The sequence below is a fragment of the Catharus ustulatus genome, chromosome 1 (assembly GCF_009819885.2).
Source record: "Catharus ustulatus isolate bCatUst1 chromosome 1, bCatUst1.pri.v2, whole genome shotgun sequence".
NCBI classification, from domain to species: Eukaryota; Metazoa; Chordata; class Aves; order Passeriformes; family Turdidae; genus Catharus; species Catharus ustulatus.
Genome location: NC_046221.1, coordinates 30,727,243 through 30,751,111, shown reverse-complemented (window position 1 = coordinate 30,751,111; position 23,869 = coordinate 30,727,243). Strand labels below are relative to the sequence as shown.

The 23,869-nt window shown below is 38.4% G+C and overlaps 1 protein-coding gene across 1 annotated transcript in view; it reads left to right on the top strand.

Moving 5' to 3' along the window:
• The window catches only part of AGR3 (anterior gradient 3, protein disulphide isomerase family member), a 37,635-nt gene extending 18,964 nt beyond the window's left edge, over positions 1–18,671 (top strand). Inside the window, exons 5-11 of the mRNA XM_033068372.1 lie at positions 11,063–11,192; positions 13,073–13,136; positions 14,419–14,471; positions 15,096–15,172; positions 15,429–15,492; positions 16,477–16,560; positions 17,324–18,671. Coding sequence (XP_032924263.1) covers positions 11,087–11,192; positions 13,073–13,136; positions 14,419–14,471; positions 15,096–15,172; positions 15,429–15,492; positions 16,477–16,560; positions 17,324–17,373 — 498 coding nt within the window. The 5' untranslated portion in view covers positions 11,063–11,086 and the 3' untranslated portion in view covers positions 17,374–18,671. The remainder of the gene's footprint in view (positions 1–11,062; positions 11,193–13,072; positions 13,137–14,418; positions 14,472–15,095; positions 15,173–15,428; positions 15,493–16,476; positions 16,561–17,323) is intronic.
• The last annotated feature ends 5,198 nt before the right edge of the window (positions 18,672–23,869 follow it).

Genomic DNA, 23,869 nt, shown 5'->3' with positions numbered 1-23,869 from the left:
TGGTTGTTTGAGTGGGGTGAGGAACTAGATATGCTTTGTTCTGAGTCTAATGTAATGTGGTTATATTTCTGGAGTTTCATGACATTCAAAAACAATAAAAAAATGCATACTGCTGAACATGGGATGAGCTAACACATTGCAATGGGGTAGTCTGGAGGTTGAGCAGCTTTAATAGCAGCTCTGATGAAAAAGACTGGGGTCTTGCTTGCTATATGATCTGCATGAGCCAGCAGTGTGCCCTGGCAGGAAAAAAAGGCCAACAGCATCCTGGACTCAATTAATGAGATTCCTGCTACTGGTTATTCCCCTTTGCATTGCATTTATTAGACAGCATATGTAAACCTGTATCCAGTTTTGTGCCTCCAACTACATGAAAGATGAAGATAAACCTTGTCAAGGGGATGTAGAAAGATGCTGCAGACTCAGGAGCTGGAGCAGCTGACCCATAAGAAAACCAAGAGGATATGGGCTAGACTAGCCCAAGGAAGAGATATGTTAGCAAGGACCTATCACAAATTGTTGAGGGGTTGGAAGAAGGAGGCAAGATTTTAACTGAGGGAAGAAAATGTAAATTGGAACAAGGAAGGTCCTATCTGGATTCAAGGACAAAAGAAAAAGAATCTCTGAAGAGAATTAAATATTTTATTAGGTTACTGAGAGAAGTAATGGAAACCCTTTCCTGGAAGGTTTTCAAGACCCAACAGGACAAAGTCCTGAGCAATGTGGTCTGAATTCACTGTTAAATCTGCCCTGAGCAGGAGATTGGACTAAACACCTCCCAAGGCCATTTCCAAATTGGATGTTTCTGTATTTAAACACCACTAACAAATTTGGAGTAAGTCAGGAAACAGGAAACACATTTCTCTTTAAATAATTGAAGAAAACAATGATTTCTTCATTTTAAAAAGCCTGCTTTGGGAAAAGTCAAATACCATGACCTGACAACCAAGAAAGAGAGTTTCATAAAGATGAGAGGAAGATAAACAGGCAAGAAATTACTAGGTTTTAGAGTATCATCCTGTTACCCAAATGCAATCTCAGAACTGTAGCTAATGTGGTCCCTGTGAAACATGTTCAGTATAGTACAGACACCAGCTCATTTTTGCTGTTCCTGTCTTGACTGTTGTCCTTGTTTCCTATTTAATTTGGTGGATATCGTCAGTCTAAGAGACCTTCCTGCAGCAAGAGCCCTGGGTCAGCTTTCTGTCCTTGAGGATAGGTTCATCCTGGTAGTTGGTTGCTCCACAGGCTCCTCCACCCTGCTCTCCCTCTGTCATCCACAGCAGAGACATGTGGGATAGATTTCCCTGCACAGCTTTAGTACAGATGTCCACAGTGCACACTTCCATATCTGAGCTAGTCAACCTCCATCAAAGTGCCTCAATATCAGTGGATATACAAAATTTTGAGATCTTTACAAACCTATTTTAGACTTCGTTATTAGAAAGCACATAATCACAGTGCATTTGCCACAGAGAAAATCCCCACGGCATTTGCATCATGCTCATATTGGAACAGGAGTTTTCTTCCCACCTGGAATAAAAAAGCATGGTCAGTTGTGCTGTGGCATCCATATAGCACTCTATATGCAATTTATGACTATTGGTGAGCTAAGCTAGAATTAAATTTGCATGCAAGAGAAGGGAAAGTATTTGTAAGCCACCAGCATTCTCTCACACAGTCCAGGTCCCACTGATGATGGGCTCTGCCCATAACCTCTGCAGTAACACTTCACTGCAGACCTTGCTCAGCCTTTGTTCTAGTTTGTGCTCTTATCACAAACAACAGACATTCTTTCCAACAGGTTTCCAAAAGTTCACTGTTTTCCTTTTCATCATGGAAATGCAACATGGTAGAAGCTGAGCAGAACCCCAGGGTTGTTGCAACCCACACCACACCACACCACACCACACCACACCACACCACACCACACCACACCACACCACACCACACCACACCACACCACACCACACCACACCACACCACACCACAAGCCACACTTCCTGGCACATTGCACCAAAATCTTTCAGCCAAATACCAGCTGCAATATTTTACGTGTAGATGCAACAACAATGTATTTTTCATTCAATCGAGGGAAAAAGATGAAGTCACTGGAATCTCTAACATCATCCTTTGCAGCATCACCATCATAAATAACAAAGAACTGTCAGGTTACACCTGTCTAATGATACACCTCACTAATTCAAGCAAAAGGTTATCCTTTATTCTGGAAAAAAAAAGCACATGTGGGAATGTACCACAGCTGAAAGCAATTATGCAGGCCTTGGAAATGATTGTCGGGAGAATATCAGTTAAACAAGTGCATGGTGAGAGCTAGGGCATATAACAAATTCACTAAGGTTAGCTTCAGTATTGGTAACACAGAACTTTGTGTTTCAGATATCTAGTTCCTTGGGCCTAAAATGTGTTAAGTAGGTCCTGGGTTTGGGGCTTTTTTTGAGATCTAGCATTATCTATTTTGATGTAGGTGCTAAAGAAGAATGCAGATATAATGAGATCTTCCAAAGATGTGACTGGAAAGCTATCTAAAGAGGCTAACATCAGCTGATGGGAGCCAATTTTCTAGGGTGTCTTTCTCTGGTACCTCCCATCCAGATCCCATCTGGCTTCTCCAGATGGTGACTTAGAGAAGACTTAATCCATATGTTTGCAGTCATCTCTGTTGTCTCCACTGCCTAAAGTAGTGGCTTTAGGGAGACCAACTGCTTTAGGCTAGGCATAGCCTGAGTGAATACTCCTACAGAGGAAAATGCAAGATGTTCCAGTTTTCCCCACTGGCCTCAAGGCCTGCTCATCCACATCTTATAAGGATTGTATAAGATGGAAAAGGCACTCATCTAGAACATTCTTTTCACTGAGGCTAGTGGCAGATATTTCTGCTCAAAGTTTGAGCCTCAGAAATTGGGAAAAATTCTGGAAGAAAAAAGATGTGGGTGTCATGGGATAGATCATATTAAAATTAATCATTAGTAACCAGTATATAAAAAGTCTATAAGAGATGCAAATGTGACTCAAGGAGAAGTAAGACAACATTTTTTCAGAGAGATAGTAGTTGCACAGGCCCACGTGTGAGACCATACCTGTAACATAATAGCACACCTCAGGAATTCTGAACTCCAGCTAGAATAGATGCAGAAAAGGGCAACTAGATGTGGTAAATGAAGAAACTCAAAATCCTTTCTTTGTTCTATCTGAAAGAAAAAGGTCAAGCTGAGATATGATTTCTCTGCAGACATACTTGAGAGCAAGAGAGACAGAGAGAAGAAGCATTTGGGGCAATGCTGGCAAAAAATCCCACTTGATCAGAAGTTGCCAAGTCTAAGTCCTGGCCAGTTAAATGAGAGCCTCTCCAAAGGAGTGAGTTTCAAAGGCAGGCTTGAGAAAGAAGAATGGCACAATTCCTAAGTCATTTTAATGCATATATAAGCAGGATATTATGATGTGGCTGCCTCCAGGAGTGGAGGACAGCACTTGATGACTCAGTCCAATGTTTCTGTCTGTCTCCTATTAATCCTTGGCTTTATAAAAGAAACAGCAAGAAAATACTGTAGCTAGAAGCTAATCTGAAGCTAAAATTTTTTCTGCATCAATTATGTGGGCTATAAATGTAACAAAATAGCAAAAGGTTATGCTTGGCCAGGCTAAAAATATATTCCACACTAAAAGCAAACTGTTGCTCAGTGGAAGCCATACTGTGATAATTACCAGTTTTTAATGGCCGTGGAGATAAAGAAAAGCGAGACCTTGGATACCTGTCAGCGCTTCGAGATACTCCCACATGTTTTCACATGTTTGCCATCTCCACCTTTGGCACTCAAAGTGAAATTATTTTCAGTTAGGTGAGGCTAACTTCATCCTGCTTTTCAGGCGTGAATTGTAGAAAGAGGAGGCCATAGCAAGCCATAAAGTTTTTGTTTGCTTTGGTTTTTATAAATATTGTTATTCAAGTTTTCTGAAAACACTAAGTATGTAAATAAATATATAATACTGAGTATAAAAATATACCTGTCTGCACTGCAGTGAATGAGCTCAGCTTTGGGGGAAGAGCTGAGCACCACCAAAGGGGTTGGTGCAGGCACCTCAGGCCACAGCTCCACGAGCTGCTCAGGTGAGCAGTTCTGCATTGTGATGGCCAAAGCTGAAGCCTTTCTGTTGCTAGAGCAGCATGGTCTGCTTAGTCAGTGAGGAATGATCTGCTGGAGCCCCTTTTTAGCAACTGGCTGCTGGAGATAAACATTACTGCACCATGACAGGTCCACATCAGAAGAGAGGCTTGTCTGGCTTCTTCAGCAGAAGTCTGTCTGGACACTTGCCAGAGACCTCAATCCCACACTCTCCGATCCAGCAGAGACACTCATGAACATGCCTAACTTTAAGCATATGAGTGGCCCTATGGACATCAGTGGATGTGCCTAATGTGCCTAAAGTTAAACATGTATCGAGTGCTGTGCTGGAAAGGGACCAAGGACTCAGAAACTTGCAGGATCAAGGTTTGGCCAAAGAACAGAGAGTATAGAGGAGACAAAAGCTGAGAGATGCTGAATTGCTATCATGCCCCCTTGCATTAGTCCTTCAAGGAAGCAAACCCTGGAATAAACCCCTCAATATACTAAAGGAATACCTGTGCAGAAAGCCAAAAAATTGGAAGATCCTGTAAATACTCATTTTGCAGCACACAATGTCTTTTGCTTTTTAGAGAGCATTGCATTTTAAAGCAGATATAGTGATGTCACTGCAGGAAAACATTGCAAAAACATTGCAGCAACAGGATTTCTTTCAACAGAGGCCTGGTTGACTCACTCTAACAGCTGCAGCAAAGTAGTCCAATGTGTTTCTGGAGAGCATTCTTGCTTGTGAAGTCTTTATTGGGACACTCTGACTGCAGGGAAATGCAGCCGCTTTTCATTTCTTGTGGCAGTCAGAAAGTTTCATTGAATATTTCTAAGCTCTCAATCTCTTCCAAAACACATGCTGAATTTCCTGGCTCTCTTCCTTAAAATCTGGTCTGGGTTTCTACCACTGTCACCTCTCAAATTACTTTATGAGCACATATATCTAAAAAAAAAAAACCTGACTTTTTCTAAATTGATTTTTAATTGTTTTTTAAAACTTTGATAATTTTTATGTTAAAATTATCCGTATTCTGAACTTATCACTGGAATACAGCAAAGTTGAAACAGAAAGATTTGTCCTTTTGCTATTAGTAATGCAACACTGCCAACTAGAGGCACTGGTAATAATCAAATTTTTGTCGTGTGGAACACATGGATAAACTTAAATGGATTGCATACCTATAAAATTAAAAGATCATATTTGCACTACAAAGTCCCACCCAAGTCCTTCAACTACAGTCGTACTTACGTATCATTTCCTTCAGAAGGTCATTTATTGAATCCAAGCACCACCTCACATCATCGAGAAACTCAGATAAAATCAAGTCAGTTTTGGGCTCCTCAAAGAATTTTAGAGCCACTTTAACAGCTTTTGGAAATGCACCTCCACAAGACATTTCAAGAATTAAAGCAAAATTAGATTGTAATTTTCACATCAAAATAAGTTCTACATATTTTCACAACTCACGATTTCAATCAGATTTCATAATTTATTAGTTCTGAAGAAATCATAGTCTATTCAAGTGGTCAATTTTTGTATAGGTTTTCAGGTCTGTAGGGTGGTATATACTTTGAGGATGGTGTTTGTTCACAGCTGAAGGAGCAATACTGAAAATAGAGAAAACATGTCCTTGACCAGAAAGCTCAGCTACCGCCTGTCCCATGTGTTTCCCTGATGTGTCTGTGGTGGTTAATTCACTGTGAGAGGGGCCAGTGCAGAGCTGTCAGTGTTTGTGCTCCAACACAGAGCCTGGGCCCAGCAGTGCTGCCCCTCCTGCTCCCCACCATGCCCAGGATGGTCGGGCACAGCAGCACACAGCTGCCCAGAACGCAGCAAGAGGGAGCTGGAACAGAGGACAGGGGCTTCTGCAGATCCTCATGTCCATTCCCCAGGTCCAGCAAAGCCTTGGGGAAAGGTCCATGGGCATGGAGTGTGCTGTTCCCCTCTTCTGGGCTGGCAGTGTGTGTGCCCTGGGATGCATCAGCAGCTTGGGAGCCAGAGTGGCTTCCCAGGCTTTGCCTGGCATGGCTAGAACCACACTGGAAGAGAAAGATCTGCTGGTAGAAGGGCAAGTCCTGCCTGCCAGGGCTCTCACAGCGTTAAATAAACAGTCCAGAACTGTTTGTACTTTTGGACTGAAGGAAGGAGCCAACAACATCTAGTGCTGGTTTCCTTTTATTTACCAAAACACATTTATTCCGTAAATCTCAGCAAAATTCATGAAAAATAATAAATTACTTTTTTCCCTTACAATCTTCAAAGCTTTGTATCTATAAAAAGTTCTGGGAAATCCGAGAAGCCTAGAGGACAGGAAAATAATCTTGTTGAGAAGTGGGAGCCAATAGACAGTAGTGAGTCACAGAGGCACAGAGCTGCAGAGCAGCTGAGAGCGCGGTGTCAATGAACCCTGGAACCAAGTTTTCCATGGACTGTATCACAAGGCAATTTAAGGATGGAGGGGCCAGTTTCCAAAAAACGCAGCAAAAACCTTGGAGGGGTTGGAGGTGACAGTACTGGAATAAGTTGAAGGCTTAGAAGTGAAAATATGGGCATTGGTCTAGAAAGCAGAGAAAGCAGAGAATATTGTTTGCAGCCAGTACAAACCACTGTAAAAGTTAATCCAATAAATGCTTTTCCAGTTATGTTAGTATGCTTATGTTCTATAACAATGTTTTTACAGGAATACAAAGCTAAAAAGGTGCAATGGTCAAGCAAAAGCAAACAACTGGAGTGCAGATAACACAGGAGTAGTTTGTTCACTTGAGCAGTACCTAGAGCTCTGCTTTTAGGGAAGGGGGTGGGAGGAAAGTACATCTGCAGTGAATCAGCTTGTAATACCAGAAGAACTATTTCCACGATTATGACTATTTTGAAAGACACACAGACAGAAACAAACCACCATGTCATATCTAGATCTCTTTAAATTGCTTTATTGAAATGATCCAGAAATTGATTTTTTGGCTGTCAGTCAAGACCTAAGCCAAATGGATATTTGCAGGGTTTTTCCACTTATTCCTTTTACTGTTTGGCAGTGAAAGCTAATGTTCAGCACTCTAAGCCCCAAGAGTAGTTCTCTGCTCTGGTACCATGTGCTGCTTGAATATGCACTGAGATCCAGACCAAGTCCACAACAAATACCTGTGTTAGGGGCCAGAAGTACCTCCCATCCATGAAAATATGTGTTCTGCAAAGTTTTCTCATATTGTTTAGTGTAAAATTTGTTTGGGTATTTGTGGTGGTGCATCTTCCCCCTCCAGGCCACACTATGACTTCTCTTTGTGATCGCCTAATTAATTTTGTATTGATTTGCAGAGGCACATTGATCATATGTCTTTGGCAGAATTGCCAATAGAGATTGCAGGAATGATGCTGAATTGCAGCTGTCACAGGAGCTGTGATCTCATCCCTTGCTCACCCAGGGGCTAAGGCAGAGTTGGACAGAGTAAGAAATTCATCAGCAACCCCATTTGTATGGCATTCTGTAAAATAAAATTTAAAAGTCAGTTTCAGTTTTCATAAATAGGCTACACATAAGAATATTTACCTGAATCTGCTGCTGCATGACTCACACAAAAGCAGCAGCTTGGGATTCCAAGTACCAGTTACTCTGCTACATCCTTCTCTCTCTAGAAGTCTCTTTTTCACATACTTTATTGCTGCCTTATTCTGCCCTACTTTTGGATAGTTACTACATTTCCTAATCTTGACTTAGATATAACTGTGCATACAAGGTTAACCCATAGTTGTTGCTCCAAAACTAATCTTTAGAGTGGAGGAGAAAAATGGTTAGACTTTCCACCCCCTTTGGCCTGGAGCCTAAATTGGCCGAGTTCAATGAGTGGGAGCACGCTAGTTCAGTGAGTGAGTGCAGAAATGAGTGCTCTTCATTGCAGAGATTGGATGTTTGGCTGCTAATGCTGCTGCACAAGTCAGTGGTTTGACTGCCAGGCAGCAGAGATTGTGCCTGGGATGGAGCTCAGGCTTCACGCTCTGTTCATGAACACACGCAGAAGAAATTAGGGACAGGCAGGTGGTAAGATCCACTTAGCAAGCAGTGAGTGAATAGGAATACTGAAGGCAGCCTACTTGGTTTTATAAATTATTACAGTCATTTTCTTTCAGCATTAAACATCAACACCGTCTTTCTGACCAGGGCTGCCAATCTCTCTGGCAAAATTGACAAAGGCTGAAATTCTGACCTTCAAATATAGAGGCAAATTGCTGAATGTGATCCTGCTAAAAAGAACTCACAGCTAGTGCTGCACTAACTTCAACCTATTTGATTGAATGTCTACCCCTTTATGCCTTACAATAATAAACCTGTGCCATGAAAAACACAATACCTCAGAGCTTAAGAATACAATATCTCAAAATTACTTCCATAATTTTGGAAAAATTCAATATTTCTAAGAAATGTAACCATACAGTCCATATAAATGAATGCATGGGAGAAGAAGAAGCAAAAGAGGATCGCTTTTGATTCCCTTGCAAAAGCAATTCAAAGAGGAGGAAAAAGATGATCCAGTTCATTCCTTCTTTCTGCAAAGGTGATGAATAAAGGACATTGCTTGTATTCATCAAGTTCAGTAAAATTATATCAAACATCATGTCCAAAAAAACAGATATTTTTAATTTACAACTCCCAGGAGCAATAATCAGGTAGTTTAAATCATAGTTCTTAAATAAATAATTTTATTTCCCTCTCAAAAAACTCCAGTTTGTTTTATTTGTTAATTACACTTCTCTACACAAAGTAACCCTTGTGTCTTCCTATTAGGTTAATTCCTATCTTCAAGCACCAGTGAACTCTGCCATTCTCTGGGAACAAAAGCACCTCCAGTTCCAGCTTTCATTGGTGGTTTCTTTTTTCACTGGACATAAGCCAGATCCAAACTGTTTGAGGGGGGAAGCAGTAGACAAAAACAAGCCACTATTTATTTCCAATCCTCATACAAGACACCTGATACAAGCCAAGATGAAGAGAAATGCAAGGATTCAGTGTATAAGCATGGGAACTTGCAAAAGAGAAAGTTGGAGGCATGGCAAAAAAGGAAGGGGGAGGGAGGAAACACATTATTTTGGTTTTCAGCTCAAAGGTTCCTCACATTTTTTCCCAGGTGAATGTGCTGCTGTTGCTACACAGAGGCCTGGGTAGCTCAGGTGTTCTGTGCTTAAATCACAGATCTTTAACTAAGAAATTACAGGAAAAGGACTTTCAGTCAGGAGAACTGGTCGCTGCTGGTGGGCAAGTATTTCTCATTCTTAACTCTCCTTTAGTAAACCAACGGGGTTTGGTTCACAAATGCCTTACAAGCCTAGTTATACAAAAAGACAAATGGTAGATGCATAGAGATTAGCTAGCAAATGTTTGTTCTGGCAGGGAACTGAAGGCAATCTATGTGGTGTTGGCTGTCATTTTTTTTCTCTCAATCAATTAAATAACATTGGATCATGTAGCATCAAAAATATGGAATATTAAATTTAAACTGCCTCCAGCTGCAGTTTCAAAACCCTCTTGATTTTCAATAAGATAATAATAAATTATTAAGATTTAGATTATTATACTTGTGATTTAAAGATTAATTTGATTTTTTTAATTAATACACCATGAAAGACTACTTCTTACTGCAAAATGACAATTCTTTTTTTTCCTAGCTTTTGCATATTTTAATGTACAACTTTTTCTCCATCCACCTAAATAGAATTAATTTCTCCAATTGAGATTTGCAGTTACTAGAAATGGACTTTTAATTTGTTCACAAGAAATTTAACTGCTAACAGTGATTCTGTAATGTGAAGAGATTTATTAAAACAATAGTTTTGATGTCACTCGGTCCTAAAAAGTATGAAGCATTTTCTTTTGCCAGTGCTCAGGGTTGTAATTCCATACTAATATAAATTTTAAATGCAAGAAATTTTCTGTATCAGTATGGGCACAAATGTCATGGGCAAATTTATTTTTTGGCGGGACAGGGGTGGAAGGTTATGGTTATTATTGTTCATTTGGTTTGGGTTTTTATCTATTTAAGTTGAAGTAATTTCTCAGTGAGGCATCCCGGTAGGTCCTAAAGCTCAACTTCTGAAAAGTAGAATCTCCAGGGAGATGACTGAGTGGTATCCCAGCCTACATGCACTACATTTTTAAACTCAGTTGAAACCATCTGATACCCACCTGAATATCAGACCTTTAATACCTAAAAGTGATTGTACTGGCAGAAAGTAGATTTATCAATTTTAAAAGATTTGGCTTTGTAATGCTTTTTCTCAGCTCTTGCTTTTGTTCTATGACTTTTATCAAGGTCAGAAGTTACTGAATTTCTTATAATGACCTCGGTCAGGAAGAGAATACTGAACCAGCCAGAAACACGGATGAATTGTTTTATTCAGAAGGAGTTGAGCTGAAATTCAGTGTAAAAGATGCAATGAAGAATAGGGAAATGTTTAAATGGAGACTTTAAAAATTACCATAATTTCAACATTTTGGATGGATTTGACAATTTAAAGAGTATTATACTTGGGGTAATAATTGCCAATCTTCCTACTTAAGAAGGATATTATGAGACATCTCTTGACAAAAAACCTCCAACGTAAAAAGAAGTAAAAAATCCCATGCTGCCAGGTTTCAGTGAAATTTAATCACCTGGAGCAGTATTTTGAAATTGCTGTGATCCAGTATTACAACATTGTACTAGTTCATGAGAATCATGAGAACAATACCCTGCAGCCTAATCTTGACTCTGAAAGTAGCATTGCACAGTAAAATCAAGCACCTTCAGTTTTCATTTTCCTCACAAAGGCAGGCATTTCTAGAAATAACCAAAAGTGTCTCTGCTCTGAGGTACAGATTGTTAGGATGCCACTAATCTATTGATTTGCACAGCACCAGGTAACAAATCCATGTCACTAAAGCTGTCTCTTTTTTTTCCAGTCTCCTTGCACTGGGAGGGAAATAATGCTCCATTCTACATTGGCCTTGTCGCTCCTGCTAATTGCAGTCACTTCCAACCTTGCAATGGCAATTAAAAAGGAAAAACGAGCACCTCAGACACTGTCAAGAGGTATTGCACGTTCACTGAATGCAGTTACCTGCTTACCGCACCATATAGACTAGCAAATATTTGTATTTTGAATGTACATTTACAGAACATGTATCTATGTATATGTGTACACACGTATATTTATAAAACATACATAGAATGCCCATATATACTTACTGAGGTGTGTTTTCTTTAGTTTTAAGAGATGGTTTAATTAATATATGTTCTTATTTCACATTTGACTGCATCAGTTTATTCTTAAGGATATGACTGAGGGCCTCATATAACCTGCATAATTTATGTAACTCATAGTGATCTAACAGAAGCAAATAATGTAAAAGGAGTCTCTCAAATCAAAAAGTACATGATGTATCAGTGGAAAAATATTCTTTCATAGACCATTTGAAATTGTAACTTCCCATTATTATTGTAACCTCCCATTATTATTGTAACCTACCATAACATCAGTTGCTATGGAACAAATTTTCTACAGACTCATTTTCATACACAGAACATTTTGAACCTCTTTTTTCTGCATGGCTTTTTTCTGCTTTTCATCAGATATCCACAGTAAAGCATGACTGTGTGTAATTCACTTCCCTGCGGTGCATAAGTTTCAACTTGGAGGTTAAAGACCCTGTTTCAATTATTTCCATCTGATTAATCCTTAGATATATAAGCAGAAAAAAAACTTAGAAAGCTCTTCTTCCCTTCTTCATCTTTCTTCTCCTTTTGGGACTATTCAATAACAACAAAAAAATTCTCCATCTCTCTTCCCAACCTCTTCTGCAGGTTGTACAAAGTCTGAGATCCCACAGCTGACCTCTGAGTTTTCCCTATCCTGGCAAAGTTGCAAATCTCTCCGAGGTTCCATCTGAACCTAATTGCTCAGAGACCACTTGACAAAATCATGCACCACCTGGACTAGCCTAAGAGAAATTTCAAAATATTTTTTGTAAGCAATATCCCTGGGGAAAGGTTATTATCAGACTGGGATGTATTGCCTATTTTGCCTAGATCAGGATTTTTTTTTTCCCAGTAAACCTAAATGGACAAAAAAGATAACAAAATGTTTTACATTATGTCTACATTATGTCAGTTTTGGGGGAAATAAACAAATAAATAAACCCAGTAAACTGCAAAGCAGTCACATAAAACAGATGTAACTTTCAAATTCTGATTTCAGGCCAATTGGGATGCGTTGAGCACTTTACCTGTAGTTTTCACAGACCAAAGGGAAACGCTTAAATGTGCTGCAAAACTCCCCTTGCTGACTCCTGTGTTCAACTGCCTGCATCAGGAGCTGGCAGCAACCAGGGCTGGGAAAGCACTGGTCAGGATGCCAGAGTCCCACCATCAGACAGACAGACAGACCTGTGCGCTGGAAGAAGACATGATCTAGAAGAATCACAAGCAATTGTCCTGTGAGAAATCCAACAGCAAATCTGGGCTGGTCCAAGCACTGTCTAGACAGCACAGAAGAAGCAGAGCTTTAACCTGGTCTAGATCCAGAAATTGTTTTACAATTCCCATGAGAGTTGCCATGAATGAAGCCACACTTCCTAGGATGCAGAAAGGACTTGGGTGGTGATTAGGGACTTCTGAACATTTAGAAAGATAACTGACAAGTCTGTCAAAGGACTTGAACTGGATATGCAACCAGCTGAGATTTTTTTGGGGGGTTTTGTTGTTTGGTTGAGGTTTTTAAACCTTTTTGTGTATCTATCAGGAGGTATGAAATTAGCATGTCCACAATGTTAGAGAACCTTCGACTAAAAATCCCAAATATTATTTGCATGCAAAACTTGATACACATAAACAAAAAAGAAAAAAGAGAAAGAAAGGAATTTATTATGAGTTACTTGCCTGGCCAGCAACTAGTCCTTTTGTTTTATTTCTAGGGTGGGGAGATGAAATTACGTGGGTACAAACTTATGAAGAAGGGCTTTATCAAGCAAAGAAAAGGTAAGAGTTTAAAAAGTAGTATGAAGGCAAAGTTGTTACTCCATACTGCTGGAATATACAATAATGAGACAAAGAGAATAAAGAAACACCATGAGAGCTCATCTGCAGATCATCCAGTTAAATAAAAACAGACTCTGTCTATAAACAAAAGGACTTGTAGGACTCATGACTCTGAAGTAACATCATGGGCCAATAATGTAATGCTGTCATTGCCACAAAAGAGGTGCTGTCCTTTAAATTATTAATCATAAATAGATAGCATATTTTTTAAACTACATCTATTGTGTTTTAATATCATGTACTTCCTTTAATTGACTACTTCCTTGAAATATGTTACATTTACTCTTGCGTGGTGATCTATTCCCTTTGGTGTTTCCCCCAACACTTTATTAGTTGGAATATGTTCATGATATATTTTCTCACTGTCTTGATAGAAATGAAAGTTTCAAGCTCAGTTTTCTCTGAGGCTCAGCTGCAAATATGTTTGAGAATTCATAACAATACTTATTTAAATATCCTTTACAGTTCATTGTAGATCACAATAGTGTAGCATGAGCTATTGCTAAATTGAAGGCAAATTATTTTTAAAACAAAAGGCAATTAACTTCATGTACCCTGTGTGAAAATGGTTAGAAATTAGCAACCCCTGACATGGAAAGCAGACTAAGAATTAGTAACCGACCTGCTGAACAGTAAATATAGTTTAAAAAAATACAGGAGAAAATGCATAGAACTTGTTCGTATTTTGACATCCAAAATATAAAATTTTAACACTTCATTAAACTATTTACAGAAGATAAGTAATATACTATATACGTGTTCAAAAAAGCTTAAAACAAGAGAAAATTTTCATGGAAAGTATTTGATGATAAACCCAGGCTTATAAAACCTATTTTATTCCAACTCATATGTATTATTTTTATTTTCTTAATCCTGGAGAAATTCACACCTAAGCAACATTAAATACGTACTTTGTCTGATTATTTACTACCTGGGAATGAAATTATGGTGGATCTGTTGTTTCTTTCTTCTAGAATCTCTTACTATAGAGAGCCTATTTAGATGTAGAAACTCTGTTTCTCTATTTCTTTCTTTTATGAAGTGTTTATGCACTTTTCCCTTGCTCAGAAATTTCTGTAATATTTTACAGAATGTCTATATGGTTTTAATGTGGGTTAACATAAAATTAAATGCAATTTGCCTTTTTCAATCTACTAATAAAATCGTCCATCTGAATATATGTCAAATGACCTAACTACATGTTTCATTATTATTAATAAAGTAACAAGCCACTGATGGTAATTCATCATTTGGAAGACTGTCAATACTGCCAAGGTAATTTTGATTTTTTGTGTGTTAAAATTTTGTGAATATTTTTATAAGAAACTGAACCTATCTATGTATTTACATTGCACTTACTGAAAATTATTCAGAGAAACAGGTAAATGAAAATGTATCTGAAAAGTAAAAAATTTATTACCTTTATTTACAAAAACTCCATTGTGAAACTACACAATAAAGAACATGAAAAATTCTCACTGCTGCTGTACTGTTATCCGAAATGCAGCACTCAGTTTAAATTAAGAGGCAAAGATTGGCTACTGACTCATTGAACAGATTTATTATTGTTTAGCTCTCCTGAAATGGTAACTAAAGAAGGAGGCAAGGACAGGGCTGCTGAAATTGATCTAACAAGAATTTTCTGAGAATAATGCACTTTTGTCAAGCCAAGACATGGTATTCATTGAGACAACAGGCTTCATAAATAACAGAAGAGAGCTTCCATTTTCATAGCCAGAGGTTGTACTGCCGTAGGCCAAAAAATCCCCCAAAAGCAGTGATAGAACCCTTAAGTGTGTCCTCAGGAATGTGAATCAGCAGAGACAGGAACAATGTGCCCAAGCACAGATGGAAAGGCAGCATTTGAGATGGATTTCAAAGTGATCCTGTCTTTTCCAGCACTGAAGAAAGCCTTCGCAGAAAATGAGGAAATACAGGAAATGGCCCAAAATAACTTCATTATGCTGAATCTCATGGTATGAAGGGTTTGGGGCAATTTGACTGGTATTGTTTCATGGTCTGTGTTTTCTCTTTCTTTGTCTTGTTTTTCCATGTCATTTTAGATAAAAAATCTGATATTTTAGTTATTTAAGTATAGGCCATTGTGCATGTATTCACACACGAGTAGTACATATTTGGCTTTGTCTTCTGCTACAAGGTTATTCACAGGTGGTACTATTTCAGCAAAATTTACAGAAACATTTTAACAACTAGCCTTAATTTTTATACCAGCATGAAACCACAGACAAAAACCTGTCACCTGATGGACAATACGTGCCTCGAATCATGTTTGTAGGTATGTAAAATATTTATGTATCATCAAAGTTCTTATATATGAATTATGCCACTGTTGTCCTGTGGGGACACCAAAATTACTCATTTTGACAAAAGAAAATCTCTCTGCCTCTGTTGCATATTTTGGCTCTTGTAAACTTCCTCAGATTACAGGTATATCCTGGAGGGTACTAATTTGGGCTTGAGAGCAAGATGTTTAAAAGTCTGTTAATATCTGGGCTTTAGCTCTACATGCTTCTCGCCAGTGCAGTTAAAAACAAAGTTTACTGAAAAAGTCAAATATCTGACTGAATGTGGGTGGCTATGAAGTGGACATTACTGCAGAATAAATCAACAGTCAGTGGCATCTAAGGATTTATCCCATTGTAAAGCTGAGTTCTGGAATGGACCAAATTAATTATGCCCCAGAGTGCCTGTTCCTTCTCACTCTCTGTACAAAGAGCCTCAAGTGACTAGCTCTGGGATGGCATTCAAAGTTCAGCCCACACTCAGACAGACAGCAGTGTAGTTACAGCAATCAGTAAATTAATAAAAAACTTGTAAGGGTAACTGAGAGAAGAGAGGTTCACAACAACTTGTTCCCACTCTGGGAACATTAGGACTCAGAAGATTTTCATTCTGAAGGCTCTAGGTAAGTCATGCATCCATGGCCATATATAGGCATGGCCCCCACTATGTGTGCATCCAGTCAGATTAACATCTTCTGATGTAAACTCAGAACCTGTAAAACAGGATATTTTTCATTAAATATGAATGAAATGCACATGTAACCTAGCACTTAAAAATAGCTATGTAATATAAAAATGAGCATTAGCTTTTGTTGAGGAATTCTCCAAGTAAAGAGCAGTTGTTTGGAACAGAGCGTAACGGCCTCATAATTGCTGCATTGATGAAATCAGAAACACGGCTGCCAAAGTAATGTCACACCATCACCCTCAGCTTTTGTGGGAATGGAAGGCGGTGTTTAACCCAAATACTTTTTCAGACCCATCTCTCACAGTAAGAGCTGATATCACAGGAAGATACTCCAACCGGCTTTACACTTACGAACCGCAGGACATGACATTCTGTAAGTGTCCCTTTGCCATGTTACTTTGCATTTCACATTGTGAGCAGCCAGATATCCCCATCCTGATCACTTGTGTGCTTGAGAATCCATTAGGATGTCAAAGTAAAGAATAAATACCGTGTGAGAGATTTTGCAATAAATTATAATGGTCTAACCTGTTCTAGCAAAACAATCACACACATTGTCCCATTGAATTTATTGGGACTACTCAAGTAAGAAAAATTGAAAGATCATGGGTGAGAACCTTCAGGATCAAGATCTGAGTAGTTTTATGGAGAATGGTGAAAGTCACTAAGCTCAAAAGTATTCAGCTGTACAATGTAAATAGCCAGTGGTGGGAGGGAATCAGTAAAGAAATGCAGGTTGTTGTGTCCGTACCCCTAACAGCCATATTTCAGAAAGGAATGTGATTTTTCAGGTTGAGCCAGTTCTTACTCTATGCCATCTATTTGACACCAATGCAGTATCTCACACAAATACACACATCACATCTGATTACAAGGCTTGCTGTTGAGAAATGAGGGAGTTGAAAGGATTCTTGTCAAATCCCTTAAGTTAAACATTTTGATTAATGAAATTTTTTACTTTCTGTTTTAGTATGAATGACATAATTTTCAAAACAGAAATCTCTAAAATAAAATGTGTGACCATAAATCAATTTCAGTGTGAATAATTTACTAAATCAAACTAGGTGGCTTTTTTTCCTAGTTCTAGAAATGTACTTTTAATACATTTTCACAGTTCTTATTTATTTTTCTTTCAGTAATAGAGAACATGAAGAAAGCACTACGCCTCATTCAGACAGAACTGTAACCTGTAACAGTGAAATGACCATAGCCTCTACGAGGTGAAGCTGGACCTCTCTGTCTCTACTTGCAAACTGAACTTTTATCAAGCAGATTTGGTATACCAGATTTTATAAGAAATGTATATGTATAACTTGGAGAACAAACATAGAAAGACTAAAGCACCCATTTGGAAAACATGAGGAGAATTATATTAAATGCTTTGAAATTAATTATCTAAAGAACTGAAAATGATGGTTTTAAGTGCAGCAAATTTGAGCTGTATTTTAGCAATCCAAGTATGACTCTGTTAGATCAGCTATGATTTCTGAAGAGGAGTTATAAACAAACTTTTCGATGTCTATCTGCAATTTATTACATGAGTTAATATCTGCATTTTGCCTCCCCATTTTAACTTTCATTGTAAGAAGCTTATTAATTGTTAGTGTAGCCCTGCTTTATACAGTCATTTCTCATTAAAGGAAAGGAAATTTTGCTGTCAAATCAGACCAGAAAGGTCATGCTATGAATTTTTGAATAGTTTATATAGGAGGAGGGGGAAAAAAAAGAAAAAAAAAAAAAAAAAGGGTTCTGGGGTTATCTTACCTCCATATAATTCTTTAACTTTTGTTGTGGTAGCTGAAAACAGAAGATACTGAGCATGCAGTTTCAGTGGGGTGAAAATAATCAAAGGGCAGCTACACATTTTGCTTCAATAAGGATACAGTGAAGCAAGAGAGAGGGAAGGAAACAGACCCAGAACTCCAGTCCAGAGGCTAAGTGATGTTTGTAAATTCTGGAGTAAGGGAAAATGAGGGGGTTTGTCCTAACTCTTTGCATTTAAATGGCATTTCAGTCATGGGAAGCTCATCCCAGGTCATGCCCTCATTTTCTGCAGCATTCCACCATGAAGGTGGCAGCTTATTCAGGGAATCTGGACATGATAAACCTTGGCAAAATTTTCACAGGCTTACTGTATGCAAGAGTGGACACCTATTTTGAGTAAAAAGCCAAAGTCAGTTGAAATGGTTTATTATCCCAGCAATGTAGGTTTTTGTTAGAGCAAAATAGTCAGCAATTCACCTGCAGTAGAAGCATGTATGTTTTGTTACCTTTAAATCACCTATGTCATTTTTTTGTGCCATCTGTTTGCTGTGATGTTGCCTGTGTACACATAATAGATGAGAGAAGGACCTCTGCAAGAAACTCTGCTAATTCACAATACCTATAGTATTAATATATCATGAGTGAGTTATATTGCAGATACCCGCATCTTCATAATTATGTAAAATTTGAATATAAGCATATATTCCAATGGAGTGGAGATAAATTACCTGTACACTAAGAGAAAAAAAAATATTTCAGTTATTAGAAATGTATTGTCTTTACAATCAGTATGATGTTTTTAACCTATGGCAAAAATGCTAGAAGTAAAATCTTCCTTTGATTTGTGCTGAGCTCTACTCCTTTATGTCTTTATCTGTTCCAGATTTGGCAAGATTTCCCTGTCTGTGGTAATAACCTCTTTTGAGCATACCAGAGATACTCTGGGGAAAAGAATGCAAACTAGCTGCCAGAGATGACCCAGGACAGCTATGGCAGCCATTCACCTTCCTTTTCTCCAGGCTAGACAGCCCCAGTACCCCAGTCACCCCTCAAGAAGCTTTGTGTCCCAGACCCTTCACCAGCTTCATTGCCCTTCTCTGGACACACACTTGCCTTGTTGGCCTTCCCCCAGCTCTTACCATAAACACTCAACCCTGTCATGACCATCACCAAGCTCTAGGTAATCAAAACTCCAAAACATACAGGGCTCCCCTTCCTTTCCTGTCCCTTTTGAAGAATTTATAGCCATCCAGCACAGCACTCCAATTGTGTCAGCCATCCCACCATGTTTACATGATGGCAACCTGTTGGGTTTTATTTTTTTTTTTGCCAAGGTTGGAATTAAATGTGCAAGGTGGTATTTTTTTGTTCAGATTCAAAGGTTCTTATCTATATTAAAGTCTTACAAACCATGAGTTCTACAGTACTTCAAGCTGAAAAACTAAAAATTGAGCTCTATTTCTCTCTTTACAAGGCCTTTTAAGGGTAAACTGTCCAATTAAGAAATGCTACCTAAATTAATTTTCCTTTTAACGCAATATCTAACCACTCATGGCCCTCAATGTGGACTTTTTTATTCAATTACACAATATTACCTAAACCCGTGAAGAAGAAGTTGGTGAAGAAGGACTAAGCTTCCACCTTAAAATCTCCATCTTGTTTTATATATATTACTATATTCTAAAACCTTAAACTCTAAGTTTTTTACTATGTGATATTACACACTTATTTAAACTACGCACTTATAATTCTAGTTTTATTATTCAATTTTGGAAGCCTTTTCCACAGCCTCAGGTCAAATGCAATGTTCCTCTGGGGGTCAGTGTCTGTCAGCACAGAAAGTCTAAAATTCTTGGTGACCAGGGTTCTAACAGCAACCTACACCAGTTTTCCTGCTTCACAGCGGCTTCCAGTTCTTTCTGTTTGCTGCCCATGCTGTTTGCATTGTGGAGATGCACTTCAGCAGGGCTATTGATCCTGCCATTTTTTGAGGGGAGAAGACTTATTCCTACATGACCATTCCCAGGCACTTTGTGGTTTCTAACATCAATAACCCTTGTTTCTTTTCTGCCACATGGCTCTATCCTCTACCTCCACTGAGAGGGCAGAACTAGCAACTGTTCCTCAAATATTTGTGTGCCACTACCAGACCTAACTAACTCCAGGGAGACTGGTTTTATCCCCTTCCCTCTTCAAATCAAGCTTGAAGTTCTTTATTCCATTCGTAAGCAAAAACGTGTCTGTCAAGAATGCTCAAAGCTGGAATCCCAAAACATCTGTGATGCAGGACCACAGTCCAGATCTTGCTTGATCTCAGGAAAGGACTTCGTAATCTCTTTCACCTCAGGGCTGTAAAAAGAAATAAATGGTATCATTACCACTTATTGAAATCGTGGAAGAAACAAGTAATTCCAATCTTAATCCTGGAAGGCTACTGTTGTTCTGCTTATTTTTGGCATTTGATATTGAGCCAGCAGACAGGACACAAACTGTGTGAATTAAACATAATAAATAACCAAATTTTCAGAACAATGCAATGACCACTGACTTTATCATCAGATGAAAGCTAGCCTTTAGATTTACACTTCAGTGAATGTTATTTCAACATTTAAAGAAAATCCAGAATAATTTCCAAAGATATTATCAATAACGATTACATCTGTAACCTTAAAAGGTATTTGCTGCTGTGGAAAGTTTGTAACAGTTTTAACAAAACACTCATTCAGGCAGAGTAGCCACTTTCTAGAGATGTCAGAGGCACGAGTTATGCTGTGTCAGATGAAATGTCTTTTCAAAGCAAATAAAGGGAATTTCATACTCTTCTTTCTCTTCTCAAATCCCTATAAGTACCATGCTGAAATCTCTTCCCAGAAATAGCCTTCAGAAATGGGACTAAAACTTTGAGATTCTTAAAGACTCAGATTAAGTCCTTTTGGTGGAGCTAGATATTCAGGTAAAAGACATCCTGTATGCACATATTTTTTTATTCAAGACTTAGTTCAATACTCATCCTAATTTTAGAGCTGTTACTACATTTCTACCTTCTTTTTTGAAGACTTTTTTGCCAGGTAATATTTCTGCAGATGGAATAGAAACTGAGATCTCAGATTAAAGTCTCATTGATCTGAGATAAGATAGTAAGCCTGTAACCTGCTCAATAACAGACATAACAAGATTCTTTCTCCTCTTTTCCCCTGAAATGAATGTGTGATTCACTCTCTTTTATTCCCTGCTTTTCTGTTCTATTTATTCAAAATATTAATGGGCAGATTTTTATTTATACTCATTATTTTCCACTTTCTTAAGGAAAGAACTGGAAACTGTTCCTTTTGCTCCTTGGTTGTCTGGAACTAAACCAACCAGGTTAGAGCTGAAGGAAGAAAATGAAAGACTGAAAATGTGAATGTGAGAGCAGAAGTTGTTTTACACAGAATAAACTCAGTCTCAGTATAAGGACCAATAGATGAGAAAATCTATCTATGTACAGAATTCATAACCTGTATTCTCTATGTTTAGACATTAATATTCACATGGGCATAAAGTAGCACCTCCTGTGGAAATCCAAATTTCATGTAAAAAGATTTTCTGAGTTTTGCCTTTGGTATGAACACAACATATTCAGGGAAGCAAAATTACTGCCACCTGTTCACATATCCGTCTCTACTTCACTGTCTGGACTTATCTGGTGTAATCAGACCAAGAGTAGACAAACAAACGTGGACTTAACGTCAGTGAGGTGAGGCTCAGGAATTGAGAACTGACAGAACAGGATCCTCCCCTGTGTATCCGTCTCAGTGTAGAAAGGCGTTCCCTTTTCCAGGCAGATGGTTGATCTATTGGTGTGTGGAGCTAAAGCATTTTCCCATGTGCAAATATTTGCACCTGACAGAACAAAAGAAAAGGCACCATACCTTTGTGTACCGTGGAGGTGAGAGACTGCGGGACACCTCAGCACTTAAAATGCAAAAGTAACTTGGGCTTGCAGAGTAAGACTGATATAATTAGGCTTGTTTCATGTACTACAAGCGTTCTTGCCAAAGGCTGACACAGAGAAATTTCCAAATGCTGAGGTGTCCTCCACAGGATCAGCCAAGTCACTAATCTGCTTCCTTTTGCTTGTTCCTTCTTTCAAATGGATGTAGAGATTTACAGTGTAAGTCAGAAGGAAATAGTCTCCATGGCAATTAAAAAGTTCAAAACATCAAATAGAAGGGGAGGAATATTTACTTTTCAACTAGAAAATCTACAGAAATTGCAGTCTATCTATTAATTCCTTTTCCTTGTGTTTAAGATGCTCATGCAATTCATCACTTTCATCCATGTTTGCTACCATGTATAGTCACTAAAAGTGCATCTATTTCAGCAGACTGTTTTCTCTTACTATGTATCAGATATTTGCTGATCCCTTTAGAATCAGAGAAGGCACAAAAACTGCTGCTTCCCCTATTTTTGTGTAATTAGAAAATACCCAAATAAGCAGAATCATCACACTGGCATATCAAGAGCTGCATTTTGAAATTTCGCTATAATACCAACTCCAGCGGACATTCATCAAGTCACCCTTTGTACACGCCTAAGCCTGACCAGAGAGAAAGAAAAAAAATACCATACACAGTAACTTTTCAAGTTTATAAGACTGAAAAGACGACACTCCACATGGAGTGTGTTGGTGCTTAGACTGTGTAACTGTTTGAGGAAAGAGCCTAAAATGCTTCAAAAATATCTACTGTGTCTTCTGTTACCTTTCTGAGGTATCACTCATTTCTCCTTTGCACACCCTACATGTCCCCAGGTGATTGTTTGTAAAAGGTTGGCACATATGAACCCACCCTGCTATTTAACACTCAGCCAGGTGCAGAGACAAGTTCCTGGATGTATAAAAACCACCAGCCTCATTGTTCATATTCACATACAGGGAAGAGAATACTGACTGCCTGAAGGAGAAGCTACATCCCATGGTGAGGAATATTGCACAGGATGGAGAGAAAAGTAACCTTGCTCTGCTGAAGGATTTTTTGCTTCAAGCCTACAAGTAGTTGGGGCTATGATTTTACACAACTCCTGAGCATTTTTATCAGAGCATAAGAGTGGAAGAAGAGCACACATCTTTCAGATCTCCACTGCTTCACTTGGAAGACAGTTCCACAACTGAAATATCAAATTATTGTGTTATCAAACATTTTCATATATACATTCCTACTGAGGAGCATTCTTGTCCTAATTGAAAATATATTCACTCAATGGCTTAGCTCTCAGTAATTCATATACTCTTGGCCTTGACTCAAATAAATAAATAAATAAATAAATAAATAAAAATTAAAAAAAAATCCTAAATCCCATAATTAATTACCAAAAGGGTTACCCTGGACCTGGAGATTAAATATTTCCTTCCTTGGAAAAACGCCCTTTCTTATTTACTTACCAAACAAATTAATACAGAGGGAGTCATAGTCCAGTAAAAATGTATTATGGGCTGCCCTGCATTCTTGGACTAAAGATATGAGATGCGGAACAACTCCATTAAAGAGAAATAAACCTTTATTGTTTGGTTGGTTGTTGTTGTTTATAAAAGCCAAGAAACAGCTTTGTGGATATCTCACAGCAAATTTTAAATGAATAAGCTTTATTTCACGTGCTATTTATAGAAGGCAACAGTGCAAATGTGAACCTATTTGAAGTGTTTATGTGGCAGCCACTTTATTAGCACCATCAGGAATGACCAGCTTCAGGCTGCCTTTCCTGACCAAATGTGTTGGCTGAGCGATGATGAGCTGAGCTTGTACAGCCCTAGGTACAGCTATAGGACATCTCACAAAAAGCATGTGGCAGGTCATGGAACTGAGAGTGCCTTTATCGAGCTAGTATCAATGGAAAAAAGCACCAACTAATTATCATTGCCTCCTTCTGACTGTGGAATC